Source organism: Pomacea canaliculata, linkage group LG2, assembly GCF_003073045.1.
Source record: "Pomacea canaliculata isolate SZHN2017 linkage group LG2, ASM307304v1, whole genome shotgun sequence".
In the NCBI taxonomy this organism is placed as follows: domain Eukaryota; kingdom Metazoa; phylum Mollusca; class Gastropoda; order Architaenioglossa; family Ampullariidae; genus Pomacea; species Pomacea canaliculata.
The window spans coordinates 5128640-5156038 of record NC_037591.1 but is presented as its reverse complement, the minus strand read 5'-3'; the positions used below and the strand labels follow the sequence as shown (position 1 = coordinate 5156038).

The 27399-nt window shown below is 39.0% G+C and overlaps 1 protein-coding gene across 2 annotated transcripts; it reads right to left on the bottom strand.

Annotated features, from left to right (window-relative positions):
* Positions 1–207: 207 nt before the first annotated feature.
* On the bottom strand, positions 208–20053 carry LOC112556090 (solute carrier family 25 member 36-like). 2 transcript variants are annotated; one of them, XM_025224736.1, is made up of 9 exons: positions 19909–20053; positions 18653–18857; positions 11955–12007; positions 10287–10544; positions 7500–7577; positions 5801–5901; positions 5411–5477; positions 3675–3958; positions 208–3346 (listed from the first exon to the last, which is right to left on the bottom strand). In XM_025224736.1, the coding sequence occupies exons 3-9, from the start codon at positions 11996–11998 to the stop codon at positions 3129–3131; spliced, it is 1050 nt and encodes a 349-aa protein (XP_025080521.1). In that variant the 5' UTR covers positions 11999–12007; positions 18653–18857; positions 19909–20053; the 3' UTR covers positions 208–3128. The 2 variants fall into 2 exon arrangements, with proteins under 2 accessions (XP_025080521.1, XP_025080522.1); XM_025224737.1 differs by lacking the exon at positions 18653–18857 and having other exon boundaries at positions 19909–20025.
* Between the last annotated feature and the right edge of the window lie 7346 nt (positions 20054–27399).

Here is a 27399-nt window from a genome sequence, read left to right as displayed (position 1 = left end):
TCCGGCTCCGAAACGTCCGTCGGTGAAACGTCCGTCGGCGAAACGTCCGCACACGACCAGTGCAGATTAGAAATTTTAAGAGAAGTATGAATAAATAAAAAAGTGGATGGGCTGATGTGAGGAATCCCATTTGTAATAAATATAATAGCAGCACAATCATTTGTATAATTTAAGATTCCTAGTGCAACAAAGAACATCAAATCAAGATATATTTAAAATTTTTATTTTTCTTCGTTGAACTTCTGTACAACTGAATTTTTAAACTCTCTCTCACTCTCAAATGCACAGAACACTACAGTTAAGCCTCAGGATAAAAGTGTCTTCTGTAAAGCAGATTTGTTTACAATCACAAAAATTCACTTTAGTATTTGAGCATTCACTAGCGTTATTAGCAGCACTGGTTACGCCACTTGCGTCTGGCCGCTAAGTCACGCTCTCAGTGAGCGTTTGCTTGTAGCAGAATCATCTCTAATTTCATTTACACTTCTTGTTTGTCTTTTTTTTTTTTTAAGTTAAGAAATTTTGTAATCCATGATGTCGCCCAAGATAGTTGCTAAGAGGATACAATTTTCATAGAACTGAAGATGATAAGGGAGGATAACATCTCTTCCAAGGAGGTGAATGTGTTGATAGAGTGGGGAGAGTGCAAAACTTCTTTAAAAAACATCATCCTAATAAGGCAGTGTCTGGGCGGCGCATAAACTTATTTAATGATGATGCAATGTCTCATTTTAGGGGCATGGGGTGGGGATTCTTCCCTGCAGTAACCCTTCTCCTCCTCCCCAGTTTCCCTCAAGCCAGCTACGACTCTTCATAGGGGTAAAGTATATTATTATCTGTTAAAAAATTACATTAATTCTGCATAAATACCAAACTGATTTTTATATTGCTAGTTTTGGAGTGTATTAATTGGATTTCCATTATTTTAAATGGGAAAATTAGATTCAAGAGTTTTTCACGAGTTACCTTATGGAACGAATTAAATTCATAACTTGAGGCATGACTGTATTGTAATGCAACTCACGTGAACACTTACATCCTGGCTTTTTATACTGGAAACGTTTTGAAGCAAAAGGCATGCACAAGCACATTTGCTAAATTGTACAATCTCATAACCAAGCATTTCGTATTCACAATCACCAGCAGCAGCAATCTAATTCCCTGTCAAATGGTCTAAAGAATTTACTTTCATACAAATGTGTACCATGACATAAAGGTTATTGAAATTCTTGAAAGCATCACACAAGCGACAGTAATCATTCACCTATGGTGAATTTTTTCTGATAAATTATAAAAGGTCCTCTACTCTTCCATTGCACTTTAAATTTAACTAGTGCAAAATAGCCATCCTATGCCAAAGGATCACCACATTACATAGCAAACCCAAGTGACAATCTAAACAGTCAAGTATAAATTTTTTAATATTTTCTACTAAGCAAAACATTTCTTCAAAACAAAAAACATGAAAGAGGTGTTGGTCCAACCCAATGCTAAAAAGTGTTTATCAGTTATTCTGATAGAAATAAAAAGTATAAGCTCTGTTTCAGTACTTATCAGAAATTTATCACGCTTTCAGACAAGAATTTTTTTACATCAATGAATGGGGATATCAAAATATTTTATAGGTACACATTCATCCAACAAACTATGTACAGGAATCTTAACAGCAAGAAGTGAACTAAATCTGCTGCTGTTGATCACTCAAACACAGCTCTCTGTCAAGCTCCATTCTAATTAAAGTGTTCGCATGCACGCACTTCTTTAACACAGCAGTTCTTTCATAAATAAGGAAACAAAACTACACAAATATAATTACTTACACAATACTGGTCACTGTGTTGTCTATAACACTGTCCCTGCAGTTACATCTTCACAAAATCTTTCATACACATTCTTTAAATGCACAGGATCAAACTTAGAATGGAAGCCCCAACAGGTCAAAAATCCTTCACGCATACAACACTTAACAAAGGCTGACAATTTCCAACACTCAAAATACCATGTACAAGCATTAATGTACATCAGAAGCCACAGGACACTAATCTACACTGTCCATAAAGCCGTTATTTTGGAGATTCTAAGTCAGGTTTAACATAAAATTAAAATGCTAATTGCTTATAATTTAGAAACATCTCAAAAGTTCCCTAAAATCATATTATAAATGAACTAACAAAAGTATACATGCCACATTTGGTAAATTTTCTCTATCCTTTCCCACTTCCAATCTGATACGTTTAGATGTGTACATAAAAGTTATTAATCATTACAGTAACAATTTTCAAAGAACTGTAGATTCTTAATGTCCTGAAATTGTAGCCTTCGCTATAAATGTTTTATCACTATTATTTTTTCTTTTCACCATCCAGACTTCATCTTGTATGCTTCATTCAGCAGCCAAAACATCCCGTCTCAACATTTTGCTGGCTTACAAGTCTGCACAGTTACCTCGGAGTAGTCTCCCCTCGCCCAAGCACCACACTGCCTGGTAGTTAAAGCAGTTTAACAGACAACTTAGGATTCACCTTTTTACTGATTTTCAGGAACTAGCACCTAGATCTTTTTTCATGGGATCAGTGCACTCCACAAGTCTTCTCAAATTAAAATTTTAACCCAAAAAGTAGCTTTTATTTCAGAAGATGCAAATACTGTAAGGGTATAATGCCTGCTCATTATTCCTGATGTCAATTGTGTTATTATTCAGCAAATTTTTACTTTGAAACCATTACTAGAAAAAAATGATGAGTATTCTTTAACAGGAAAATTGTTCCATGTGTAACTGTTCATCTTTTGTCCCATTGCCCAAGTAAAGTCTTGGCAATTAGAAAATACTTTTGGTCCTGCTACATGACCTTGTCTAAGTAGATGTGTATGTCAATACACAGGAATGGAACCAACACAATCTTTACCAATGTAAAGTACCATTTTTGTACAACAATGTCCACATCCCATCCATTCCCAGCCCTCATAGCTCACAATACTTCAGTCTTCTAATTTAGTCCATTTAAGCAACTTATCACTCAACCCCTTAATAAAAACATGCAGATTGTAAAGGCAGCACACGAACCTTTCATAAACAATCTAACAGCATTTCTTTTTTTAAATCACACGCACAATCTCTTAATCTCACACTACAAATGACTGTTCTCCTCAAACAATCTGGACAAGCCATACACTACTGCTTCATATGTTGCCATCACAACAGCAGTGTTGGGGATCTGACGGATCAGCTGTGTGGTCAAGCCACGATACAAGCCTCTGAAGCCCTCTTCTTGCAGCACTAGACTCAATGTCTGAAAAAACGCTCGATACTTTGTTCCTTCTTCTCTGAGACGTGTCCTGGCTACCTCTGGAGGAAAGGGGAGAGACAAATTGTCAAACATTAAAATACTGTGTGGAAAGTGCATTTATCATCTCAAACATAAAGGGTTTTTTTAACGATAGATACAAGCATTGCACTCTGAAAAGGACAAATAAAATGTATCCTATAAATGTGCACAAGTTCTGTATTTGTACATTAAGATTATTGCTGACTATCAAACAGCTCTGCATGTGATTTCAAAATGCAAAGGAACGAACAAACAAGTGCTGTTTCTTTTGATAGTCACTTTATATATAGAGAGAGAGCATGGAACTATAGCTATGTGATTAACATCACTTTTATAAAAGTTTCTTACCATGTGGATAAGCAAGGGTTGTGGCGAAACACTTGGAAATGCCTCCTGCCAACATATATTTTAAAAAGTCAGTTGCCTCCACATCACTGCTAGATGAGGATCTGCTCCTTTCGTGGTTGGTTTTTTGCATTAAATGAGCCTTCAGTGCCTCATAAACAACCAGGTGGAGGACTGTTTCGCTAACACCATAGTAAGAAGCAGTAAGACCTTTGTAAAAGCCTAGAATGCCATTCTGCTTGTATATCCGGTGCACGCATTCCCGACATGTTAGACCTCCTTCAGTTCTGCAACAAAATAATAAACCTAGCCACTCAGTTATAAAAGAACAATGGCAATAAATTTTCAAACACTACAAAAAAAGGGGAGGTTGTTAATCTTTGCTAAAGAAAACTTGCACTTTTAAAAATGTTTACAGCACGTGAACAAATCCTAAAATACTAAACTGCTATGCTAAATTTTTCATTTCCTTTTCAACCTATAAATTGTTCTGCGCAATATGTTATTAATCGGTTTAATATAAGTCTCAAACAGAAGTCACTTCTCAGCATAAACACTTATGTTAGAGAAGAAACTTCTGACATCTTTCTAATCTCAAGGCTTCTACTCCTCGCATTTCAAAATCCTTAACCTGTAGACTACCACCTTCTGATTAAAAACAATATTGTCTCCAGCAGCCGAACATATGAAGTCTGAAGGACAAAAAAAAAAAAAAAAAAAAAATAAGAAAGAAAAAAAAGTGATGAAAAAGCAAAAATGGAGTTGAGCTGTTACTGTACTTAACCTTGATATGTTTGAAAGTTCTGTCAATCGACAGGCACGTACGCAAGCATGGAGCTGCACTGCACGGTTTGTGTCAAGAGGACATTAAAATGTACCTGGGAGGAAAGAAGTTCCATCGGAAAAACAGCACAAGCACAAAAACACATGCTTAAATCCTGTCCAGTACTTATTTCTACTTCTGTCTGCATTCAAAGGTGCAGTTGGTTTTCCTGTTGAACTTGTATTTTTTTTTTTCTTAGCAAATTCTGCAACATGACGAACTCTGTTCCTGTTTTGTTCACTCCCTGTTTTAAATGGGTAACATGTTCATATGGTCCCTATTTCTCTATTTTGTATGTGGATTACAAATCAGCATCTTTTGAAATGTAGTACTAACAGTAAGAGTCATAGCTTGATTTGGTACTTATAGCTTTTAACCTTTAAATGGCAGACAGAGGTAATAGAGGTAATACATTTGTATGGGAAGGAGACTACACACCAAAAAAGTATGCAATGGCAGTTTATATCTTGAACGTTTTATCAGAAAAAAGGTAGTTCATAAACAAGCCGTTTACGACTATCATCATTCTTATTTTTGCACCTGATAAAATAACATGCACTTCAGGAAAAAAAAAACTTTTGACAGCACTATTGAAAATCTTCATACCGATTAAATAATTTTAAAATGCTCACCTGTCCTCTTACTTTTGTCCCTCTCACACATTATTCCGTTCCCTACTAATGACATGTAGAATATTCCAGACACTACAGCAAAATGGCTCTCTTGTGCTTGTATTCACTTGTAATTTTCTCAGTCTCTTGTTTCTGGATCCTGTTCTTTTTACATGCCTTACCTAATATTGTCAAGTACATTCTTTAGCAATAAGGAAATCTATATAACATATACAACTGAATACTTGAAGTATTTTCTAACTGACCTGCCAATTGTGCTGAGAAAATGTGTGAATGCTACTCACTTCTGATCAAGCTGTAGCCGAGTTTTGACGAGCCATATGGGGTTAGTGCAAGTTGCTGCTGACACACCTGCAATAATGGATTAATTTTCAATTTTACAATGGGATCAGACATTCTGAGGCTAGTTTCCCTCCAAGGTAAAGATTGCTGTCTGGAATTATATTACATAAATTAAAATGCATTTTTACACTAGCTCTTGATACAAGATATTTCAAGTTAAAATTTGTTATACAAAGTATCTGCAGTGTTTTCCCCATTAGTAATCTTTGTTAATTCAGCCGGTAAATCTTCTAGCCTTCACTGTCGGTTGTTTAAAGGATAATATGGAATATTTAATGTTAAAGGATAAATAAACTTTTGTGGAAGTTCCACTATCAAGTGGGAAGACTTACCTGCTGTAACAGCAGAGCAGAGATGCACAAGATGTGTGTCTGGTGTCATAACTTCATTAAGAGTACGTTTAGATTTTGCATATGTTCCAAAATATATTGCCCTGTTAATAAGAAAAAAATGTAGAATATGAAAATTGCATGCTCACTTTCTGTTTGGAAATCACTTTTACAAAACATCAACAGCATGGCTTATGTTGCTGTTGTGACTAAATTGAGACAAAAGGATGAGTAAACAAATACTACTAAAAGCCTGCATTTTAACTTTATGAAACATCTTAGCACACAAGAAATGTTGGGGTGTAGTATGTTAAGAGAATGACATGTAAATGTCTAGCCCCAACTGCAAGTGTCAGATGCATTATCTTGGCATACCAGGCCACTGGGGCCCATCACTTAAAATGGGCTTAATTTGTTTATCATACACTACATCACTCAATTCAAAGAGCTATGTTTATGACTGATCACTTGCAAAGACAGCATGTTTTCCATTCCTTACTTCTTAGGTCTCAACAGTTAAGCATTTGTAACTTGATCTCGATTTATTCCAGCACAAAATATTGTATAACACTAAAATTTAGAATGATCAGTGGCATCATTTTCTGTTGCAACTTTTTTCTTTTGTTTAATATGTGAACTATTTTTGAAGCAGCTAACCACCATATTGAAATTCATAAGGCAATACTGCCTCAGTATTTGGAAAGCCATACCAATGTATTTTTTTAACTTTTCATAAGCTGCCCATGTTACATGCTTTTTGTTTTCTTGAAAAGCTTTCTTTGAACAGGAAACCTGGGAGGTTGTTGCTAATATGATCATGTTTTATGCTATATGACATAAGAGATAGATGACTGAATGGCAGCTTTAGAAAGCTTTATTACAATAGGTGCAGGTTCTCTCCACTAGTTTTTTTAACAGTTGATGAAATGTGCGACTCCTCCCATAAACGCTTCTTGCAAGTGAGCAAACTCTCTTCACAAATTTATTGTTTCAGATTTACTTTGATATTCTTAAATTACTTGTGTTCCTCTCCCCATTCTAACCCAGCAGCAGACGGCAGATTCCACTCTACACACCACCACAACAGACACCTTGAAATCTCAATGACCTTTACATGCCACGCTAGCAAAGACAAATATCTTGGCAAATAGGCCAAAGTGTCAATGCCCTCTATGTTTTCAGTCCTTGACATAGTCTGATTTATTCCTGCCCATGGAAAGCAGGAGAGCTGAGGCAGTCCTCCCTTACCCTCCCACCCACACAAGCCAAATTCCTTCCTTTATATGCCAGTTCTTAAAGCAACACAGACTAGGCTATGGTATAGTTTTTGTGAAGAACAATAGGAGAAAGGCATTTCCAATAGAAAATCAACTACTCATTCTATCAAAGTTAAGAAATTAGGAGATCGTGCATCATGAACTGAGGTGACATGGAAAATGCTGAGAACAAGAATTCTAAAGGTCTTCCAATGTTTCTTTATTTAATATATTATATAATTCACAAGAAAGATGAGAAAAGGAGAGTAGCATCTTTTTTTACAACAATAATCCTTTATCAAGCATCTTTAGTTTGCTAATGATTGAAATAATTTATACTTTACTCTTTTCCATCAGGTAGCAAAAGCCATTAAAAGCATGCATGCATAAAGAGCATGCACACACACATACAGACACATTTATTGTGAATTTCACTTTAAACACACCTTGATGGAAAAACACCCACAAGATTGGGTCCAATGCCCTTGAAAAGACCTTTTATTCCTTCTGTATTAAGAATGTGTCTGTAATAAAAGAAAAGATTACATCATATTTTGAAACTGGAAAGAAAGCTAATAGTACCTATGCAAGCTAGCAACAAATATTTTTAGCATCAGATAGATGTCAGACTTATATAATTTACACTAAACTGCAGCAGTTTTCATACCTTTGAAACAGATAAACTGCCACAGTGGTATCTGACTACACCTGCAAAGGGTTCTTTCAAATGAAAATATTTGGTACACTGCAGTCTGGCAGATTTAATCCACCCTTATTCATCAATGGTAAAATGTGACACACACATAATTAAGCAAGCACTACATTTACTGTACATAATATAATAATGCATACAACTGTGCCAAATCAAGTATATGATTTCACTTTGTGTCCAAAATCAAAAATATTTTTTTGTATTTGTTCAGTGCATTCACCAGTCATATGGTGGCAAACAAAGTCTAGTCGTCATTTCAAGTCACACATCTTGCAACCTATCATCAATATTTTGCATCTAGTGCAATTCCAGACAAATAAGTGTTATGACCACAAAAATAAGAAGAAAATAAAAAAGGACTGCAAGTTTGCAAACTTTCAAATAGTTTTAAAGCAAAGCTGTAAAAATCTTGCTGTCATACCCTAAAGCAGAACTTTTTTTTTAAAACAGATCATGTTATTCAAGAGAGCATGAGAGTATAACAGTCATACCTTTTGCTCAGACTACAAAATAAGAATCCAGGGGTGAAGGGCAAGGTACTATGTGAGAAAGTCTGGGAACTACTGTTTGTATTTTCTTTCCTATTAATCATATTTTACAGCTTCTTACGAGAGAATGAATTAAGATCCCCAAAGCTCGTAGAAATGGTTATGTGGTTTAAAAATGATCTATTAACTTCTACATTCAATGCTCTGTCTAAACTAGTGTAAAACATGCTTGTCTTAGCCCTAATAATTAAATTCCTTACTCCATACAATCTATCCTTGCTTTACTAATAAAATTTTTGAAAAAGAAATGTTAAAGAAGAAGGGTATCTACATTGCAAATAAGCCCGAAGCAATTTTTTAAGTTATTTTTTGAGTGCCTTGATAAAATGAGATAAAAACTTGCACACTTTTACAATCATTTTTATTGACCGTCAAATTACTGAAATACAAAGATTTTAGCCAGTACCATATATAAAAAGCATATGAAATGGAAAATCAAATGTGACTTTCTCAAATAAAAAGGCATGACTGTGCGTGTTCCCCTGCCCCATTATCCATGTCCTCATTTTTAACATCTTGATCAACTTAAGATAAACACTAACCTTAATAGGAGTGACCCATTTTTTTTTACAAAAAAAAAAACCTACTTTTTTTTAAGTATATTTACTTTAAAAACAACAAGTATCACGCCAGTACTGCTGTAATGAATACAGTATCAACAAGGAAAGTTAACAGCAGCAGCTGACAATGCATGTTGTTGCTTGCTCTGTTGTTTCTCGTCTTAACTGCTTTATCATGTTTTATGTGCAAAATAATTTTTGCTGCACTCTGAAGACTTATTTAGTGCTCTTGATTTTTACTTTCTGCCTTTAATTCAATTGGCTCTACTTGAACTATAAAGTAGGCAACTCATGTATGTCAGATTCTATCAAGCTTGCACTATAATTAAATGCTTGTATATGGGCTTACATGCAAGTCTGCTGCAGTTTGGGAACATTCTGAAAGAGATTGCCCCTCCTATCTGAACAAAATATCAAGCAAAGACTGTAAACTTCATCAATCTGCAGAAAATGTGAGCTGTTTGTGCTTCAGCAAATTTGACAAAGACTGTATATTGAAGTCCTAACACGATCTGCAAATCTTTCACACATCCAGTTTTAAAAAAGGTCCACAAGACTGGGCATCCATTGTTTTCTTTCTTTGCTCCCACTATTTGGAACCTTTTGCCTTTTATTGGTAAAAAATGTTAAAAGTATTTAATCCCAGTTGAGATTAAAAACACCTTAACTTCCTTTTTCCCAAAGAATGCAGGATTTGCAGTTCTTTTTGATTTCTCTTTTTTCTCCATTTGTTACCTTCAAGTGTATTTTTGAATATGCTTCTTTTTCATTTTTGTAATCTAAATAAAGCTCACTTTGTGATGGACAAGCATATTTATATATTTTTTAAAATTTTCATTAATAACCAACTTCTATTATATTGGAGCTATATCAAGTATCAGAAGCTAGCAAATGAAAGTTATTTATGCTTGGTTTAAAAAGCCAACTGTTAAAGCTAGTTTTTTAACATGTTGAAATTTCTACCCACTATGATTCTCACCCACCTTTTCTACCAAACGATTACCTTTACTATTGAATTTTGGATCAGTTCTAGAACTAGGCAGAAAGCCACAAGAAATGCTCTGTTTGGCCCAGTGACCTTTAGCTAAGCTATGGGATTAAATTCTTATAAAGTTGGTTTTATATGTTCTCGTACATAAGCTTTTAAAAGGAATTTCCTCAAAACTGATTTTAAGCAAACCACTAAACCAACCTATGGCAATATGTACAATTTTACTCCCTACTATATCTCAAAGGTTTGCGTGCAAGAAACAACAAAGAATGGTTAAGCACTTTGCAATATATTTTGTAATGCAAGAAACACTCCTAATATAAAATAATTTTTAAAAATAAGACATTTTATCTGAAAGGTGTAGTTTAGCACTAAGACCCCAATGTTTGGAAAGTGTTATAATGTGCAGGCGAAGTCATTACCTGAGACAAAGAAAGACATTTGCTGTTCCTTTTGTACCATGCTGAATAACAGTTGATGTGGAAATCTGCCCGCTGACTGCAAGATTTGAATTACATGTAGAACACATGTGGATTTGCATCACTGATGTCTGCCATGGCAGGTGGAGATGAGCTTGACTGACACATAATTGTCCGAAAGATCCAGCACTAGATGACTGCAGCCGTGTTTTTACCACTTCCAGAGGACATGTCAGCACTGCACCAGCTGTCCCTCCAACCCTGAAAATAGATTACAGCATTAGATTTGTGACTACTTGTTTATATGGTCTTTTCTTGCAACATACCAGCTTTCATCAAATTGCATTAAACATTTCAAAGTTACTTGATATATTCTCTAGTGGTAAGCACAGCCCAGCATGATCAGTTAAAAAGAGTGCCCTCATATGCTCTAGTATAGTTGGCATCTGTTTACAATACATAATATACCACAATACTGCACAAACTAAATATAGTGATAGCTGATTTTTTCTGCATATGTATATTGTCTGCATGTGTGGCCTCACACAGATTATGGGTTTATCAGCTTGATGTCACTTTATGTAAGAATTTGGTGTTCTGTAACAGCTGTATATTTTGATTGAAGGTGACTGTAACCGAAATTCTCCAAAATATCTTAACTTCATCAAAGATGACAGCAGGCAACATTAAGTATCGGAAATGATCTGCACACAAATGAATGTTATGCACGCACTGTAGCATTATTCATCGACAGCCCAGCATTCCAGACTGACCTTGACTCCAAGCTGGCTAACGTTCTTACCACGTGTGCATCGACAAAACTATTTTTAGCTTCCGGCCAAATAACCCTTGCACTTCTATTCTGCCCTTGCCCCCTTACCCTCCATCCAACTCCAACCTGAGAAACGTGAAGTAAACAACAGCATGTTGTCTTTATAAAAGAAAAAGCCCCTTAAGCTTTCACGCACATCAGAATGTTTATTATTATTTATGTAGGTCTGAGTAAACGCCGTGCTTCGCTGAAAAACAATGTTTTATGTCTACGCCGTACACATTCTGAAGCATTCAACACAATTTTGGGATGCTTAAAAAAAATTCTACGCGAACTCGTGATGAAGCAAGAAATGTTTTGTTGTGTGTAAATGTGTCAAAAATAATGCACAGAACATGTTTCATTTTACATCGCTATGATCATGAGTCAACTGCACTGTACACACTATACCTCCTACAGTTTACAAAACGAGCAATTATCTGAAAATTGGTGAATATCACAAAAGCAAATGCAAAGCTGAATATGACGATGAATTAATAAAAATCTTATTGTTATTTTCACGTCGAATCGTTCTCTCCGGTCTGTTATATTCTTTTATAATTTTACCTCCCCTTTTTCTGCAGTGATAGAGTTGTCACAATTTTAATGGAAGTAAATTATTACTTACACACATCTATAATTAAAAGGTATCCATTTTATTCGCTAGAATACACAAAAGTTTCGAAAGTTCACAGGTATAGTGTTGTGCAAGTAACAGACGAGACAGTTCGAGCAGTGTTTCAACGAAAAAGCTGTTTGTTCAGCGTTGTCAAAGAAAATTGTGTGCTCCATAATGTTTAAATAAAAACATGAGCATCTAGCTTGCACCTAACAATAAAAATTCAAGCCTGTAAACTCACCCTCCAGCAATAATGTGCACAACATTTCGCTTGCTCGATTCCATGCAGCCTTCCTGAGGAGACAGTAAACAGAACAAATGGAGATAATCTTCACGTGCGAACTACCAACCCACAGAGTTATCCAATCACAATTAACTGTGTCAATGTCCTTGAATATGATTGGGCAAGGCAAGCGCGCCCATAGTTCACATGCGCATTGCACGTGGACAAAACATTTTTGACCTCGTCGCTTCACTGGAAGCCGAGCACGACAGTGTCCAGACATGCACATACAGTGTTTATATACTGTTTGTTGTGAAGTAATCATTACATTACACTTTGTGTTCATTATATTGTCGAACAAGTTTTTGCTGTAAAGGTGTCGCTATATATCAGTCTAAAGTGTTTATTTCACAACTCTAATTTCAAACAATTTATATATACACGAATACTTGCGTACACACATATCGCAGACAAATAAAGATTAAAGCATAAAATCTAACGATCGCAGAAATAGGAAATAGGAAACATGCAAGTAGATTGTGGGCCGACATATTGAACCTTCAGTGGGCACCTTAGCGGTAAAGCCCATACAGTTACCGTCTATAAAACTAATAAAAGTATCTACATCGGTATTAACTTGGCTTTTTTTTTTTTTTAAGGTCGTCTGTACACGCGTGTCCCAGTGACCCAACCATGTCATCTCTAACTACCACGCAATGCACTGCTGCAAACACGTATGTATATAAATGTGCCCCACCCACACGAATTCCTGCTATCTTCCTCATTAAGTCTCTCACGATCCAGTGTCCAGGAAACCGAACCGGTGGCTTATAGACTAAATCTAATATATATTAATTGCTCGTTGCCATACAGTAAACATATAATACACCTATTAATGAATGTATATAAACAGTTTCGGAAAGCGGTACTCGGAACTGCAGATCGATTGTGGGGCCTCGAGATCCCCCTCTGCTGCCACCAACCCTGCTCGTTTTCCATACACTCCACCGTCTCCACCAGTATATCTATATCTTCCCTTTTTTAATCAGCTATCGGACTGAGAACCTTTCGTTTCTGTATTCTTGGCTGATCTGCATGCTGACTACACCCTTGAGTATGAAATTATCTCAGGGGTTGTCTTCTTTTTCTGCACATATCTCTTTTTCTTTTACACTATTTTTCAAGTTGCAGAACTCGATATTCATACCACCTCATCAGCCACCTTTCTGCGCATTTACCATTCCTCACCAAAGAATAAGCTGACAGACTATACTAAGCACCTTAATTGGACTACTTCATGGGATTACAGCGCCATAAATTTCCTCAGCTTGACGAAAGGTTTTCAGAAAAAATAACATTCCCATATGCTCCGAATTCCTCGTTATACAGTGCTTGTATACCTGGGTGTTCTATCCAGAGTTCAGGAGATGAATGACACGTGGATAAAACGTGAATATTAAGTGCTCAGAACATAATCTGTCACAGCAAGGTCGCAAGCTTTAAAGCTTTGTATAATCGTACAATATGCGATTTACCGAAGTCCACGCCAACGAGGCCTTTATGGAGATGCCCCGTGTCTCTTCTGTCCTCTCACCATGTCGTGGACCTGTAAGGATGACGTCGACACGACCGTAGGACATAATTATATAAGAATAAGGCGGCCTATCAGCTATGCGTGAATGGGGAGTATCGGGTGAGAATATACACTTGTCTATTTAGATGCACTACGAGTCTTCGTCAAGGTACGTGCGTGACCTCGTCGTCTGTTTTTAGTTAAACACAGTCCGCTACTCTTTTGCACTCGACATATGTGGGAAGTGGGATTGGGGGTGGGGGCAGTGGGATTTTGTTCCCCACGGTTTGTTACAAGTGGTTGCGTTACGAAAATTATAGCCTTTTGATGGAGGAATGATGACTGCCACTATAAGTAATTTAGTTGCTTAAAATAAACACATTTTTAAAAAATACTCCAGGAACGATACAAATAATTATTTATTTTAAATTCATAAAATGGTGTGTCATTCTTAGAACCGTCACGCACATTGTATACAGTAGGCCTGCAGGATGAAATATCACATTTATCACAAAAGCGTAGGTGCGGGAGGCTAGCTGCAGTTCACTAAACTGTTTCCAGTATGGCAACCAACCATTAGATGTAAGCGACAGATGTAAGGTGTAAGACGTAAGATGTAAGAGAGCACAGGACGAGGCTCTGTGCAGTGCCAAAAGTCTGGAGACGGTGTAACAATTGGCCACGTACACGTAGTACAATTCTGCAGTGATTACTCGCCTGCAGCAGAAGTTTCACTTGTGGTTGTCAGATGTAGCCGCTACGATTGCAGGGACAAAGCACTTTCTTTGTATCACCATTGTTAATAACACTCTTAATAACTCTCGCATCTTCCTTCTATGTTGCCTATTCGCAGAAGAAGAAATGTTTAAACCACTCATATGTACGATCCCTTGTCCTCATGTGCGTGCGTGTGTGTGTGTGTGAAAGAGAGAGAACTCGAATTCTTTATTAACATCTGACCATTACTGCCAATATCACAAGGTGAGCCTCGTTTCTTTACATTCACACAGTCGGAATCAGTCGGAAGTTGCACTAAGTATTTATAGGTTTCTACAGATCCAGCCTCAGGGTTGAAGTGTAATGTACAGGTATTTTGCCCTCGTTGAATTACCTTTCAATTTTGAAGAGTTCCCAGTATGTAAGTTTATACGCGGGTGAACGTTTTCTGCAAAGTGATTAGCTATAGAAGACCGCAATAAATTTAAACAAGAAGAGACCTGCTATAAAACAAGAGTGTTCTCAATGGCGCTATGTGGAACTCACACAAAACCTTATCTCACTCACTCTCAGTCTCTCTCTCTCTGTATGTATGTACCCATGCCACTGATGGCTGAAATGAATGACGTGGAGGATGCAAATACGCGAGCTTCTCATATGATAAAGTCTGTCATGTGGGGGAGATATGTCCCACCCAGCTGTCAAGCAGTGACATATACCACTCGACTGATACATGTAATATCGAAAGCGTCCCCCTCTTCCCCCCCGTGAGGAAGCAGCTAAGCTGATCTGTGAAGCAGTGAGGATGTCCAGCGATACTGAGCCACACAACACTGCTTTCGCCACCCACTTGTACACACACCCCTTGAGGTCATGCTACTTCCGTGGATATGTACCATTCCTAAGACTAGCACTGGTCTGGAAGTCTGCAACCCAACTGCTGTTTGCGGACTGTTAAGTAACACTCTGTTGCCGGCTTGTCTGACTTTTATTCATGCTGAGCTGCTCCGTTGTCACTTTCTTGACATTTGTTTCATCGGATACGTTATCATATTTATCTTTCTACTTTCCTAAAAACAGCTGTACTGAATCATGCGCAATAAGCCAACTCCTCACGAATCGTTGCTCTTGTGGATGTTGTTGGGTAGTGTTACGCAGGTACACTAAGCAACTTATCAAACTCTCTTGAACACGCAACATGAACACGCACGGCTTTTTATTGAGTTTTTCCCCCGTCAACAACTAACTTAAATGATGATGTTTATGTAAGAAGGCGCACATATGTTATGCGTATTATCGCACTGTCTTTGCTATAAATATCATCATTGTGCCTAAAATGGAGTCTGTACATAAGACATGCTCAAAGTCGTAGTCCTTGATACAGTCTATTGCTAGAATCTTTATATATTATACGCACACATTAGGTTGTCGATTTACTAGCGTTAAGTTGACCTCATCCCGTACTAAGTTTTTGTTTATATGTCCTCTAAAGTCGGTGTTTGCCATCAGTTCTCTGCCCCTTCACCCACGTCCTGATTTAAATACAAAAGTATTCGTAAACATGTCCAGCTTTGCCACATGTACTTTGCTTGAGACGTCGTCAACAGGGACTTAAGGTTGTAAGTCGACAAGCAGATGAGACATGCCTTCGTCACATCGAGGACGGTCATGTGAATATGGTTGTTCTGCTGTTAATTGTAAATTCATTCCAAAAACAGCATTGCTGGTGATTAAACCGAGTAAGTTTATTGCTCACAAATGTAATTGACACCGAGTCTTTATATATATATTGGGTGACTGCCAAGCCTACACGAGAAGAGTCAGTAGAGCAATTTAAACTAGCTTTTTCTATTTTTGGTATCCGTATGAACTGTTTACGCTCATAAGAACGGACATTTGACTCTTGAACAAATACTCAGAGGCAAATACAGACTAGGCTTCTGTTCTAATATCAGAATTCAACATTACCGTCTGGACTGCACATCTGGTGGAGCAGCTTTGATTTCATAAGCACGGTTTCGGACGTCGGTCACATCTCATTAGACTCAACCTTCACTGGAGTATATGTTTATGTTATAATATTATGGTTAATCTTAAGCCGTCGGCCTCAACTGTCGGTTTAGAAAAGCAAAGAAAATGTTTGATAGAGACAAATGTAAACCATGAACAATGACATACAACACATCTAAACGTATGAGACGTACCACGTAATTACTGTTTTGGAATGCACACCTACAACGTACCTTTTAGAACACAAACATTTTTATAATTTTCAATAATAACTATACTTATTTATTCATTCGTCATTTCACTGGTACCAATTGACGAACTGTTAGACAAGTCTGCCGTTATTTGCAGCGGCTGACAAGGCTCGCCACTAAGACCTGTCTTTAGCAGTGGTAAGCAGGCGTTGTATGGAACGACCAATCAACTGCTTCACGTTTGCAAGCAAGTTTTTGTCTCTGTCCACCTCGGCGTCGACCCGCCTCCCAAGTATCGTGAAGGACGGTCTCTGAAAGTGTCATGCTAGGTCACATGCATGGCCGAACATTGCTCGGCATCTGTCCTCAATCCAGTCCTCCTTAGCTGCCTTCAACCCCTTCCAAATATAGTAGTTCACTGCTTTGTACTTTGGGATTGCTTTTTCTCTCCTTAAAGGTCGTCCATTTGTCAAAGAAATCTAGATCATTTACATGGAATTCCCAAGTATCTTCTTGACAGATTTCAAAGGATCCAGAATAACGGTGCTTGCCTCGTCTGCATCTAGATATGAACATATATCACCTATCATACGTTCTCTTCACTGGCTGCCTGCCGTGGACCGTATAGCCTACAAGCTTTCCACTTCGACTTACTCTGCCGTTTCTGGCACTGGTCCTCAGTTCCTCTCCAAACTCACTGCCAATCTATAGGCCGGCCCGCCCATCTTATGACACCAAGCTTCTTCGAGTCCCACTAAGACAAACGACGTATTGACAAAGGTCTTTCTCGTATCCCCATCAACTTGGTCAGCCTTCGTCACTCTCTTACCACCTTTAAGTCTAAACTAAGAACTTTTAAGGACGACGACTTCACTATGACCCTCTCCCGACCATGAACGTGTATGACGTGTGCCGTAATTTACTTTGTATATGAGTGTCTGTAGTAGAAATGAGTGTGTCTGTTATATGCAAGTATGGGTGCATGTTTGTTGATGATTTAGTCTGGGTATGATTTCAAGTAAAGCGCTCTGAGTAAATTTTGGAAAGGCGCTATATGTATTATATTATTAATAATCTATGGTTGTTTCTTTTTTCCTCGGCCGCTTAGACTGTTGAAAGTAGTATTGCTAGTGAAGAACTCAGGACTTGATACAAAAACTACGTTAAAGGCTATTCTCAAGATGGTATGTTCCGCACTTTGCGGGGTTTGCAAGCCTTGAGCAAGGCTTTGTGAGCTTTACAAGGATAGGAAGTGGTTCAACGTCGAGTTTTGGTTTCTCCTGCTCATCTGTGATGTTTGTTGCGCCGTTCGCCTCTGTTAAGGATTTTTCTTCAGTGCTTGTCTAAAAAGTAATCAACTATATTAGGAACAGACTAATCAAGTTATATAAATGGCGGTGTGGGGAAAGAGAACAGATTAGTAGCGTGTTTCGAAGTAATTCCCACTAAGTCTTTTAGCTATAATGCAGCAAAGGAGTGTGAAGCTTCCTTTCCTTTTATAGCCTCCACTTATCCACCATTAAGTCTTTAAAACGCGCATTAAAAACAAATCTCTTTCGTGAGCACATTTCCTTATTGCCCTCTGGGATAAATAAAGTCTTATCTTCTAATGTGTTTCCCCCTTCTCTCCCCTTTACATCTCTTGATTAGTCTCCCTGCCTGATGTCCCTAAGATCTGTGTCTTTTGTTCTTCATCATGATCGTCAGGCCTGAGGAGGGAAAGGAGGGACTGGTGTACCCTGGCCCTCGGCTGTGAAGGGGGCACGGCTTTGGTCAGTGGATTTTTCCTCTTCTTTTTTTTTTTTTAAAGGAAAAGTTGACGGAACATTCTTCTCCCTGGGATTTTTTTTCTTCTATGGTATACTGCAAGTCTGATACTTTGCCGTCATTCTTCCTCATTTACTAACCCTCACGTGTAAGCAGTAGTGATGCAGGTCCTAGTCCATTTGTCCTAATGTTTTCAGTCTATCTTGCATTACTGAATAAAATGTAGATATTGACAATCAAATTGTAAACATATTATTATATACTGGGAAAATAATTTACGAATACAATCACAAGGGGCCCAGAAAGGTCGTCTGCCCACACATCTCAGACATTCTCAGTCACCGAGATCTAAGTTCTACGCCTGATTCCCAGTAACCGACATCTTTCAATGGCTACTGATGTCACGGTCGTAGCTCCTATTACAGAGATCTGACCATAAAAATGAAGAAGAAGCCTACCTTGTGGTGTTTTTCAAGTTATCAATCTTCGGCATCGATCCGCTTGTTGAAAGCTTTACACAGCTGTTCTGCGTGCAAACGACAGCCGCAATATCCGGACGGTGGCACAGGTCCGATTGAAGCAACCGCCACGTGTCACGTGATACTGCAGGCGACACTTTTGTGGTTTCTCGGAAAGGAGATCAACCACGATCAACGTGAACAACTAAAGAACAAGCACTCTTTATTACAAATTTTTCTAAGCACACACACAGAACATAAATTTCCTAGTATTAAGAGGAGTAAGTCTAAAAAGTACACAAAATATACAAAGAAATTTAAGTACTTTATTGCTGTTAAACTGGTTTTTTGTGCTTTACAAATGTTGCATTTATTATTATTTGCTGTCATTAAATGCGGTTTATGGCTGAACTGATCCAAAGTATTACGGCGCTACGTGCGTTTCTGTGCTGCATAAAAAGAAAGGGGAATAGGGGAAGAGAGAGAAAAAAAACAAGAGTGAGCACAGTCTTTCAAACCCGTTCTCGCTAGAAGGCGGATACAATAAGGTTTTAAAAAAAAATCGTGCAGATAAACTCGAGAATGACCGATCCTTCCATTCATCTCTCAGTCCACATACTTTTATTACGTGTCTCCGTTTTTTTTTTTTCTTTCATTTTTTTTCCGATCTGGGTTACACACCCGTTTACTGGTTATTTTATATCGATCGTGGCAGGTCGATCAGTACACGTTACACCTGTAATTAACATTCGTTAAATGCGTGCAGTGATGAATTTTCAAGCTGTCGTACTTCTCTACCCTCGTACACTGCTGAACTAGTCTGAAATTCTTTCCACGCTAATCGATATCACTCACAATCAGTCATGTGTGCTTACGCTTTCTAATATGAATTACATCCACATATACTGACTCATAACATTCTCTTGTACTGCATATACTAATTGTAGGTCCGGGCTTCGAACGATCCACGACGAATAGGCTTTCTGCATTGTCTAGCCATAGTCCTGTCTCGAGGCTTTATTTGTACGCTTGATGGTGGTCCCTCTCCTCTCAGGTGAGGTCACGGCTAATAATACCCTTTAATGTAATCGATGGGTCACCGTTATTGCAAAGAAGAGAGAACTGCATGGGCCCCGACCGATACTTCATCGTGGAAAGCATTCGCCCAAAGATGGCGCTTCAGCATCCCGATTGGATATCCTACCATGATCCTACTTAAATATGGAAATATATACACAGGTCAAAGCCACGATTACCTGGTTACAGAAGTTGCAGTTAGTGTTCCTCAGCTGCAATTTCTGCGAACATAGCAAAATTAAATGATCATGTAAAAAATGCGCATAACATAATAATGTAGTTAAAGATGCAATACTTCCTGCATCTCAGCAGCGCCTGCACTGGCGATCGACACGTGACAACAAGAGGAAGACAACATCCGCACTCTAAACACTTCTATTGCTGCGACATGTGGGTCAAAGGTCAAATCCGGTTCAGGTCAAGGCTGCCTCCACTTGGAGGCTGCTAGCTGAGTAAACATGTTTAGAAAGCTAGATAACATTCGAGAAAAGGCTGTCAAAGAAGCTTGTACGTGCTCTCTTTCTCTCTGTAGGGAAGATCGAGTACGTAATTTGCGGTGTGAAGTTGTGATTCTGGATCACAGTGCCCGGATATACATAAAGACCACCATAACCCAAAAAGAAAAAGAAAACAATCCAAGGAACATCTTCATATCAGAAAGTGAGCAACAAACATATCGTCCTTCCTTGAAATATGTCAAAAGGTTGCAAACAACCGCAAAGCTCTCGTAAGGGAACGACAGAAAAGAAAAGACGAAAACATATATTAGTATGATCAACACTCTTGATCACATCCCAAAACCCTGTCGCATCCGTGGTGTTACAGGGACCAGTTACACTTGCACAACACATTTCTCATTTCAAAGACATTAGCCCTTAAATCTATTAAAACAGTGAACAGCACAATTGTAAACTTTTTTTAACAACTAAAATTATTTTAAATAAAATAACACTGCCGCAGCCATACACTTTCGTTCCGGTCAGCACAAGACCAATTTTTGAAAAAAAAAACTTTCTAAATTTGTTTCTTTAAAACAGTTTTAATTAAGTTTCACAAACATGTTATTTCTCTATAGTGTAAACAGAGGTCAGTACAAGCAGATTGAAGAGACGGTCGATAGTTCAGACAATAACGCTTTCTGATTTCAAAAGCAATGGCTGGAAATATATTTCTCGCATGAATAAACAAAAAGCGTTGCTTATGTGCGATGTACATCGAGGCATGAAGGTCAGCCCCTAGGAGTCTGCATGTGATGGTTTGCTTTTCGCTTGCTTGGAATAAGGAGTTGGCAGTCTGCATGCAGACCTGCTGATCGACAGGTCTGGGTCACCGAGGTGCACGGATACCCAAGTTCGCATAATTTTGTCTGGCGCGAGCTCCAGAAAATGGGAGCGGAAAACAATCGCAAAAGCAGTTGGTACACAGATGTTAAGTGTATTGATAAGCAAACAAAAGAAGTGTAGCTTGTGTGAAGGTGTGGAAATCGGGCAGTGTTCTTCTTTGTTTGTTTATTTTATCTTTGATTTGTTTTGTATGCCTGTGAAGGACGCTGTAAGCTGTTACTTGCGTTTGCCCTTGTCGAACATCACTTGCAATACAACTACTGCGCCATCTGGTGTTCACAAACGAATGGACACGCCATGACATGTTCACTGGCATGGAAATTCTCTGTTCATCCTGTGAACAGCGTTTTCATTGGCGTAAACAATCGTTCCTAATGCTCTATTTCTCTCTGGCGGCGAAAGCGAAAGTAGATGCGCGTACTCGAGCAGCACCATCACCAGCACTTTGATCAAACCATGTGTTACATTATTTATTTATTAAGTTATTTATCTTGCTTGTTCTCTTGTCCTACACTCAAGCTTTGAGATATATGTTTGCGAAGGTACAGTCTGACTTGTTTATGGATGCCTCCAAGGTTTGGGGAATCTTTTTACCTGTGGATGTGGCTACCTCGACCAGCGAATTCATTAAAACGATGAATCAGGCAAACACTTTTTGTGTCACGAAAAAAATACAGGGCCATAAAGTTGTTCTAATTGCTCTGACCATGGAAATAGAGTGAGCAACAGTTCGAGGTTTAAATCATAGAAGAGGGGAGATTAGAAAAAAAATACTTCTCAGATCCTCGCGAACATCCGGAGACAATTTCCTCGGAAACGACCTTAAGTGATGATAGGTGATGACGCACGTCACAAGCATCAGACACACTTCTAGTCCATAGAGATATGGCGGAGGAGGGTTAAACCTTTCTGGGTTTTGCTAACCTGTAGAATTAATTGTCTTTATCTCCAACGAAAATTGTTCGAATGCCTTCGAGTACCAAGATTCTCCTCAAAATAACTGGCTGCAGATGAAGCCCCAACCATTACCAGAAGGACTCGCTGAGCCACCCCGCCCCGTACCCCCCTTTCCAACGACCTCGCACGGCGATTTCTCTGTGTCACCCGTCTGCTGGATTTGTCGGTCATCCATTCGTCCTTGCCTCCTGCAGGCTTGCTCTCAACTAAAGTCGGTCAAAATTTCTTGTCCAGTAGAAGACTAAAGCAGATAAATGTTTTCGTCCCTCTCTGGACGATCTGAAGATCCGATTTACTTTGGCAAGTGCGTTTCTAAACAAGAAAAACATAAATGAATTATTGTCGGGATACTGTTTGTTATGACAGGTCTGCAGCTGTTCTGTGGCCTACATTACAATGACTGGTGCAGAGGGCCTTGTTTATACCGTTTGCTGATCTCTTTCCACAGAAAATAAACATGCGTAATTAACTGGTCTCGTTGTAATGGCGAATAGAACTAAGGAGGGGGTGGGAAGGTGTAGACTGGGGGAAAGTGTAAACAAAACAACTGTATTTATACGTTGTGTTGTAAGTACACCTGAATATTTATATACATATATATCCACAGATGCTCATGTATATCGAAGAGCTATTATAGGTACTCAGGTTGCTGAGTTCTGTCTTCTGTTGTTATTGTTTTTTGTTGCTTGTCTTTTCATTTCTCTCCCTTGATGTTTCTCTGTCCCTTGAATTCTCAACTCTTCTGTCTTTACAATTGGTCGTTTGATCTCTGTCTCTGGTAATACCCTCCTCCCGTCTGATGTCAAACATCTTAGACAATAATCTATGCCAGTCTCGCTTTCTATTTCTCTCTTAATGTTTCTTGAATTTGCTTGAATTCGCACTGTGATTTTATTGTCAATTTTGAACCTCACACGCCAATAGGTCAGCGATTTGAGATCATCTCATTCAATCAAGGTGATTGACATGCGTGACGTTAGTGTAGAAAAATAGATGCGATACATGTGCGATCAAGTTCTGCCCCTGTTGTGTTCAGAGTTTCAGAGTTTCAGAGTTTAAGGCATATCGGACAGTTTATTGCTGTCACTACCCTTTTGATGTTTCTTAACTGTTTGAGTATTCTTCTTCTTGTTCCTATAGTCGCCCCAGTGGAGCATAGGGCCACAACTACACCCCGCCATCGGACCCAGTTCTGGGCGTCCCTCTCCCGTTGGGACCATGTCATGCAAGCTGCCTCCGCCTCGCTGTGGACCGATCTCCTCCATGTCTGTCTGGGTCTGCCAACCCTGAGCCTCCCTCGTGGGTTCCAGCCCAGAGTTTGTCTCGTTAAATTGTAGGCCGGCTTTCGCAAGGTGTGACCGATCCAGCCCCACTTCTGCTTCTTGATGTCTTGGCTGGCAGGTTTTTGGTTGGTTCTCTCCCACAGGTCTGTATTGGAGGTCTTCTCGGGCCATCTGATCACGAACTTGTATTACTGGACTGCTTGCTGACGATTTTTTCCAGTTAACTACTAAAACTAGGCAGGAGTGTACAAAGCTTCCGGTTTATTCACATTCTTTGTTTAGGCTCGCCGAGACGAGCAGTGGAGAACTTTGCAAGAGGCTCGGCAGACAGATAGGAATCCACCTACACACGTCCGTGATCTGATGTTGAGGATGGGGCGCAGACATCTGTTGATGAATGAATCTTGTTGGTGATGGTGTTTGTCACACGTCATCTCTCAGATCCATAATGAAGGACTGACTTTACATTTGTGTTAACGATGCGGATCTTGGTGTGTAGAGACAAAGCCTTGGAGTTCCAGATAGGTCGTAGGGTGTGGAATGCAAGCCTGGCTTTATTTATTCGGCTTCTTACATCTTCATCTGCCCCTCCATCTTTGCTGACTATGCTGCCAAGGTATGTAAAACGGTCAGACTCTGTAATACATTCCCCATGTAGTTGGAGTGGGCCTCTTGCTTGTTGTTGACCCGCATTTCTCTTTTTGAGTATGGTTGTTCATTTTTGCTTTATTGATAAACCATGACCAGACGTAGTCTATAAGAGTATTCAGACTCTTTGTCTCTCTCTACGTATATCAACTCTAATAACCATAATATAAATTGTAACAAATATTGAATTGGTACCAATGAACTCTCAGATTATTCCAGTTAATAAAATTAGAAATGTATGTTTCGTGCATGTTGTAATTGCTTTGTTGTTTAACAAACGTGCTCCCTCTTATATGCGGCGAGGGCTGGAAGCACACACACACACCTGTTTGCTTTTACCGTCGCCTTCGTTAATAATGAATTTTCCTGCTTTCTTACTCATTCACTCCCTCTCTCCTTCTCTCTTACACACACATACACATCTATAAGATGTAATACTAGTTGTCATGAAGAGAAGAATCACAGCGTCTTTGGATTTGTGGCAGGGCTGGTGATAACGACGATAAGGACGACAACGGTGATAATTATTATGACGACGTACGCGATCTGACCATCTATTTAATGTCTGTAGTTAAACGAAGTTTTTATTCGCCACAAAAAATAAAAACTTTAGAGATATTCTCGTGTATAAATTGTTCTCCTTTCCCTTGATATCTATCCAAACATAACAAAATATGGAGATCTCAGAAATATGCTCAGGTAAAATATAAACAGTTCTTCTTTCTGTTAGCATGTGTCTGTCTCTCTCTGTCCACAGGCCCATCTATTCACTTGCTCACCAGACGTTCTGCAGCCGCTGAACTATCACCATGGAAACAGACGATAGCACCTCACGCTCTGGCTCTTTTGCGGAGGAATCGCCTCCATCCTTGTGTGCACCCGTCTGGTAGAGGGTGCGCAGTGCAGTATAGTCTCGCGGAACACCCTGGACGAACCACAGATCCCGGTGTATGTCAGTGGGGCAGAACATATATCGCACTCTTTCTGGTATATTTTGTGCATCATACACATGAATTTAAATTTTACCAGCTGATGAATATGAAATCCTAAAGTATAGTTATTTACTTAAGCAAATTTATTCAAACTTTCATTTTGCCTTTTAAATAATCCCTATATATATACATACACACACAGTTTTAGAATCAAGAATTCATCTATATATTTGGCCATATTGTCACCATTTGTTGTGAGATTGTTATTGTTTCATTTTTATATTATATAATCGTATGGCTAAAAATGCTCCCAGGGCTTATAGCCAAGAAATAAAATGCTTCCGGCTAAAAGTAAAAGTGCACAGAAATGTAAGTTCGTGAGCCTTTGAGGTTACAGCTTACAGTCTACCAGACAGCGCCTGTCGAGCCATGACGTATGCAGTCGTGGTGTCATTCAGTTATTCTTACATCCGAGAACTCTGCGAGTTTTGCTACCTTCCTGCATTTAATCACCATCACTGTTCATTCGCGTGTACCAGTTCTTTCACACTCTTCATCTTGAGGTCACAAACTTACACACATACGTGCATACACGCTCGCACGGACAGGTGCAATTATACCACATGTGATCTTGGTGTGTGATATGTGATCCGGTATGTCTAACCTTTACTGTCTGATATAAGGTTAGAGCGCGCGCGCGCGTGTGTCGGTGCGTGCAGGCGTCTGTGTGCGTCAATGTGTGTGCGCTTTGTCATTATTAAAAATAATAGTGAATTGTAGGTGTGTATGGGTGTGAATACACCCATTTTTTTCATGCGCGCGTACGTGTTCATGTGTGTGTATTATAATTTTAAGATACCACACTGTGTCGACTAATGTGGTTTAATCTGAATTCAGCCGTCAGCTGGCGCACCATGCAGTCCTTGTGGCCGCTTGGTATGACATCTCCAAAACGCAGCAGACGACATCTGGGTGCCTGCTGCAATGGAAAGTCACCTGCAAGGTCTAAACCAGTTCCTTCTTGCTGTTGGCTGTAATTCTCAGTGCAACCAGAAGTAAGAAACTAGAGGACGGAGCCGTTTCATGTGCCTTTCCCTCCACCCTGCTCTCGCGATAACACACAAGCACACCAATTAACATTGAATTTATTATCACATTCGCAGACTTGCATTACCGGGGCTTTCCTTTTTGCCAGGCGGAAGAAAGTTGTCCTTGTGCAGGAGGGAGCTTTACTTGCCTCTCAGAAACGTTCAGAAAGGGTGGGTGAGATTTTTAATCACTGACCCTGCCTTTCCCCCACCCATGCCACAAAAAAGCAAACATCATCAACAACCTCCAGGGACATAACTCGTGTAACCTTCGTTTGAGCGAAGATTGTGACTATCTACCTTGTACCCAAAACAACCAATTTTTCTCGTCCCCTCAAGTCATCGTTTTCAACAATAATGAGAAACCTTATACCGACTCGCTTGAATTGTGAAGATCACACCGCATGACCACCCGCAGAGAAGTGACAAGAAATGGTCGCATACCCGGTGCCAAACATATTTTTGAAATTCTGGGCTCAGTTACTACAAAATAACACTTAATGGTCACGTGATATAGTCCGCACGATCGAAATAGAGACATTTTAGTAGTTCGAAACTCGCTGAGTCCAACGTGTGAATAAATAAATCTTTCGTCTACCGAGCACCTTGATGTATGAGACAAAGGTTAATGCGGTGGAAAAGAGGATGGAGTATCCGGGTATGTGCTACCTGCACTTTACAATCCAGCGTTTGCGTGTAACCTTTACTTTCTGGGAGGTTCTGTCGCCGTGTAATATGTTTGCGTGTGTGAAAAGTTTTCAGGCTTACTCATGTCAGTGACTGAATGCTTTTCCTTCATTTACACAGTGCGCCTGATCTTTGATCTTTCAGGTAAGGTTATGCAGGAAGGAGCTATAGGGTGGGAGCCCTTCTTCTGCACAAATTGTGTCCAAGACAGGGTGACCTTTCTTTCTCTCTCAATATATATATAGCCATTGGTATTTTCTCTCTGGGTAGTGGTGATGGTACGATATACACGTATATATATATATCAGTGGCGTAGGAACCGGAAGGGGAGAAAGGACTGCCGTCCCCTCAAAAAAAGATACTAAGGAGGCAAGAGTGTGAAAGTCGTTTACTGCCAACATGACGACGTTTGTCTCCTTTCCCCCAAAGCCAAACATCTTCCTACACCACTGCATATATATATTTATAGAGAAAGACTCGATTACAGCTCCTGTCCACCCCACCAAAACTGTGAAATACCAATTACCTTTTGGTCTGTAATTTCCTTTATCAATTCCCTTGATAAACATTGAGATTTTTCACATATACTCCAGGTAAAATAAGACATTAATTTATAAACACAGTACCATCGTCTGGAACAGTCAGCGGCAGCACGGACAAAGTATAATAATCTATATATTTGCATATTAAACGTCCGTGTGCCTAAGTATGCCAATTTTGACTCTTTTCTGA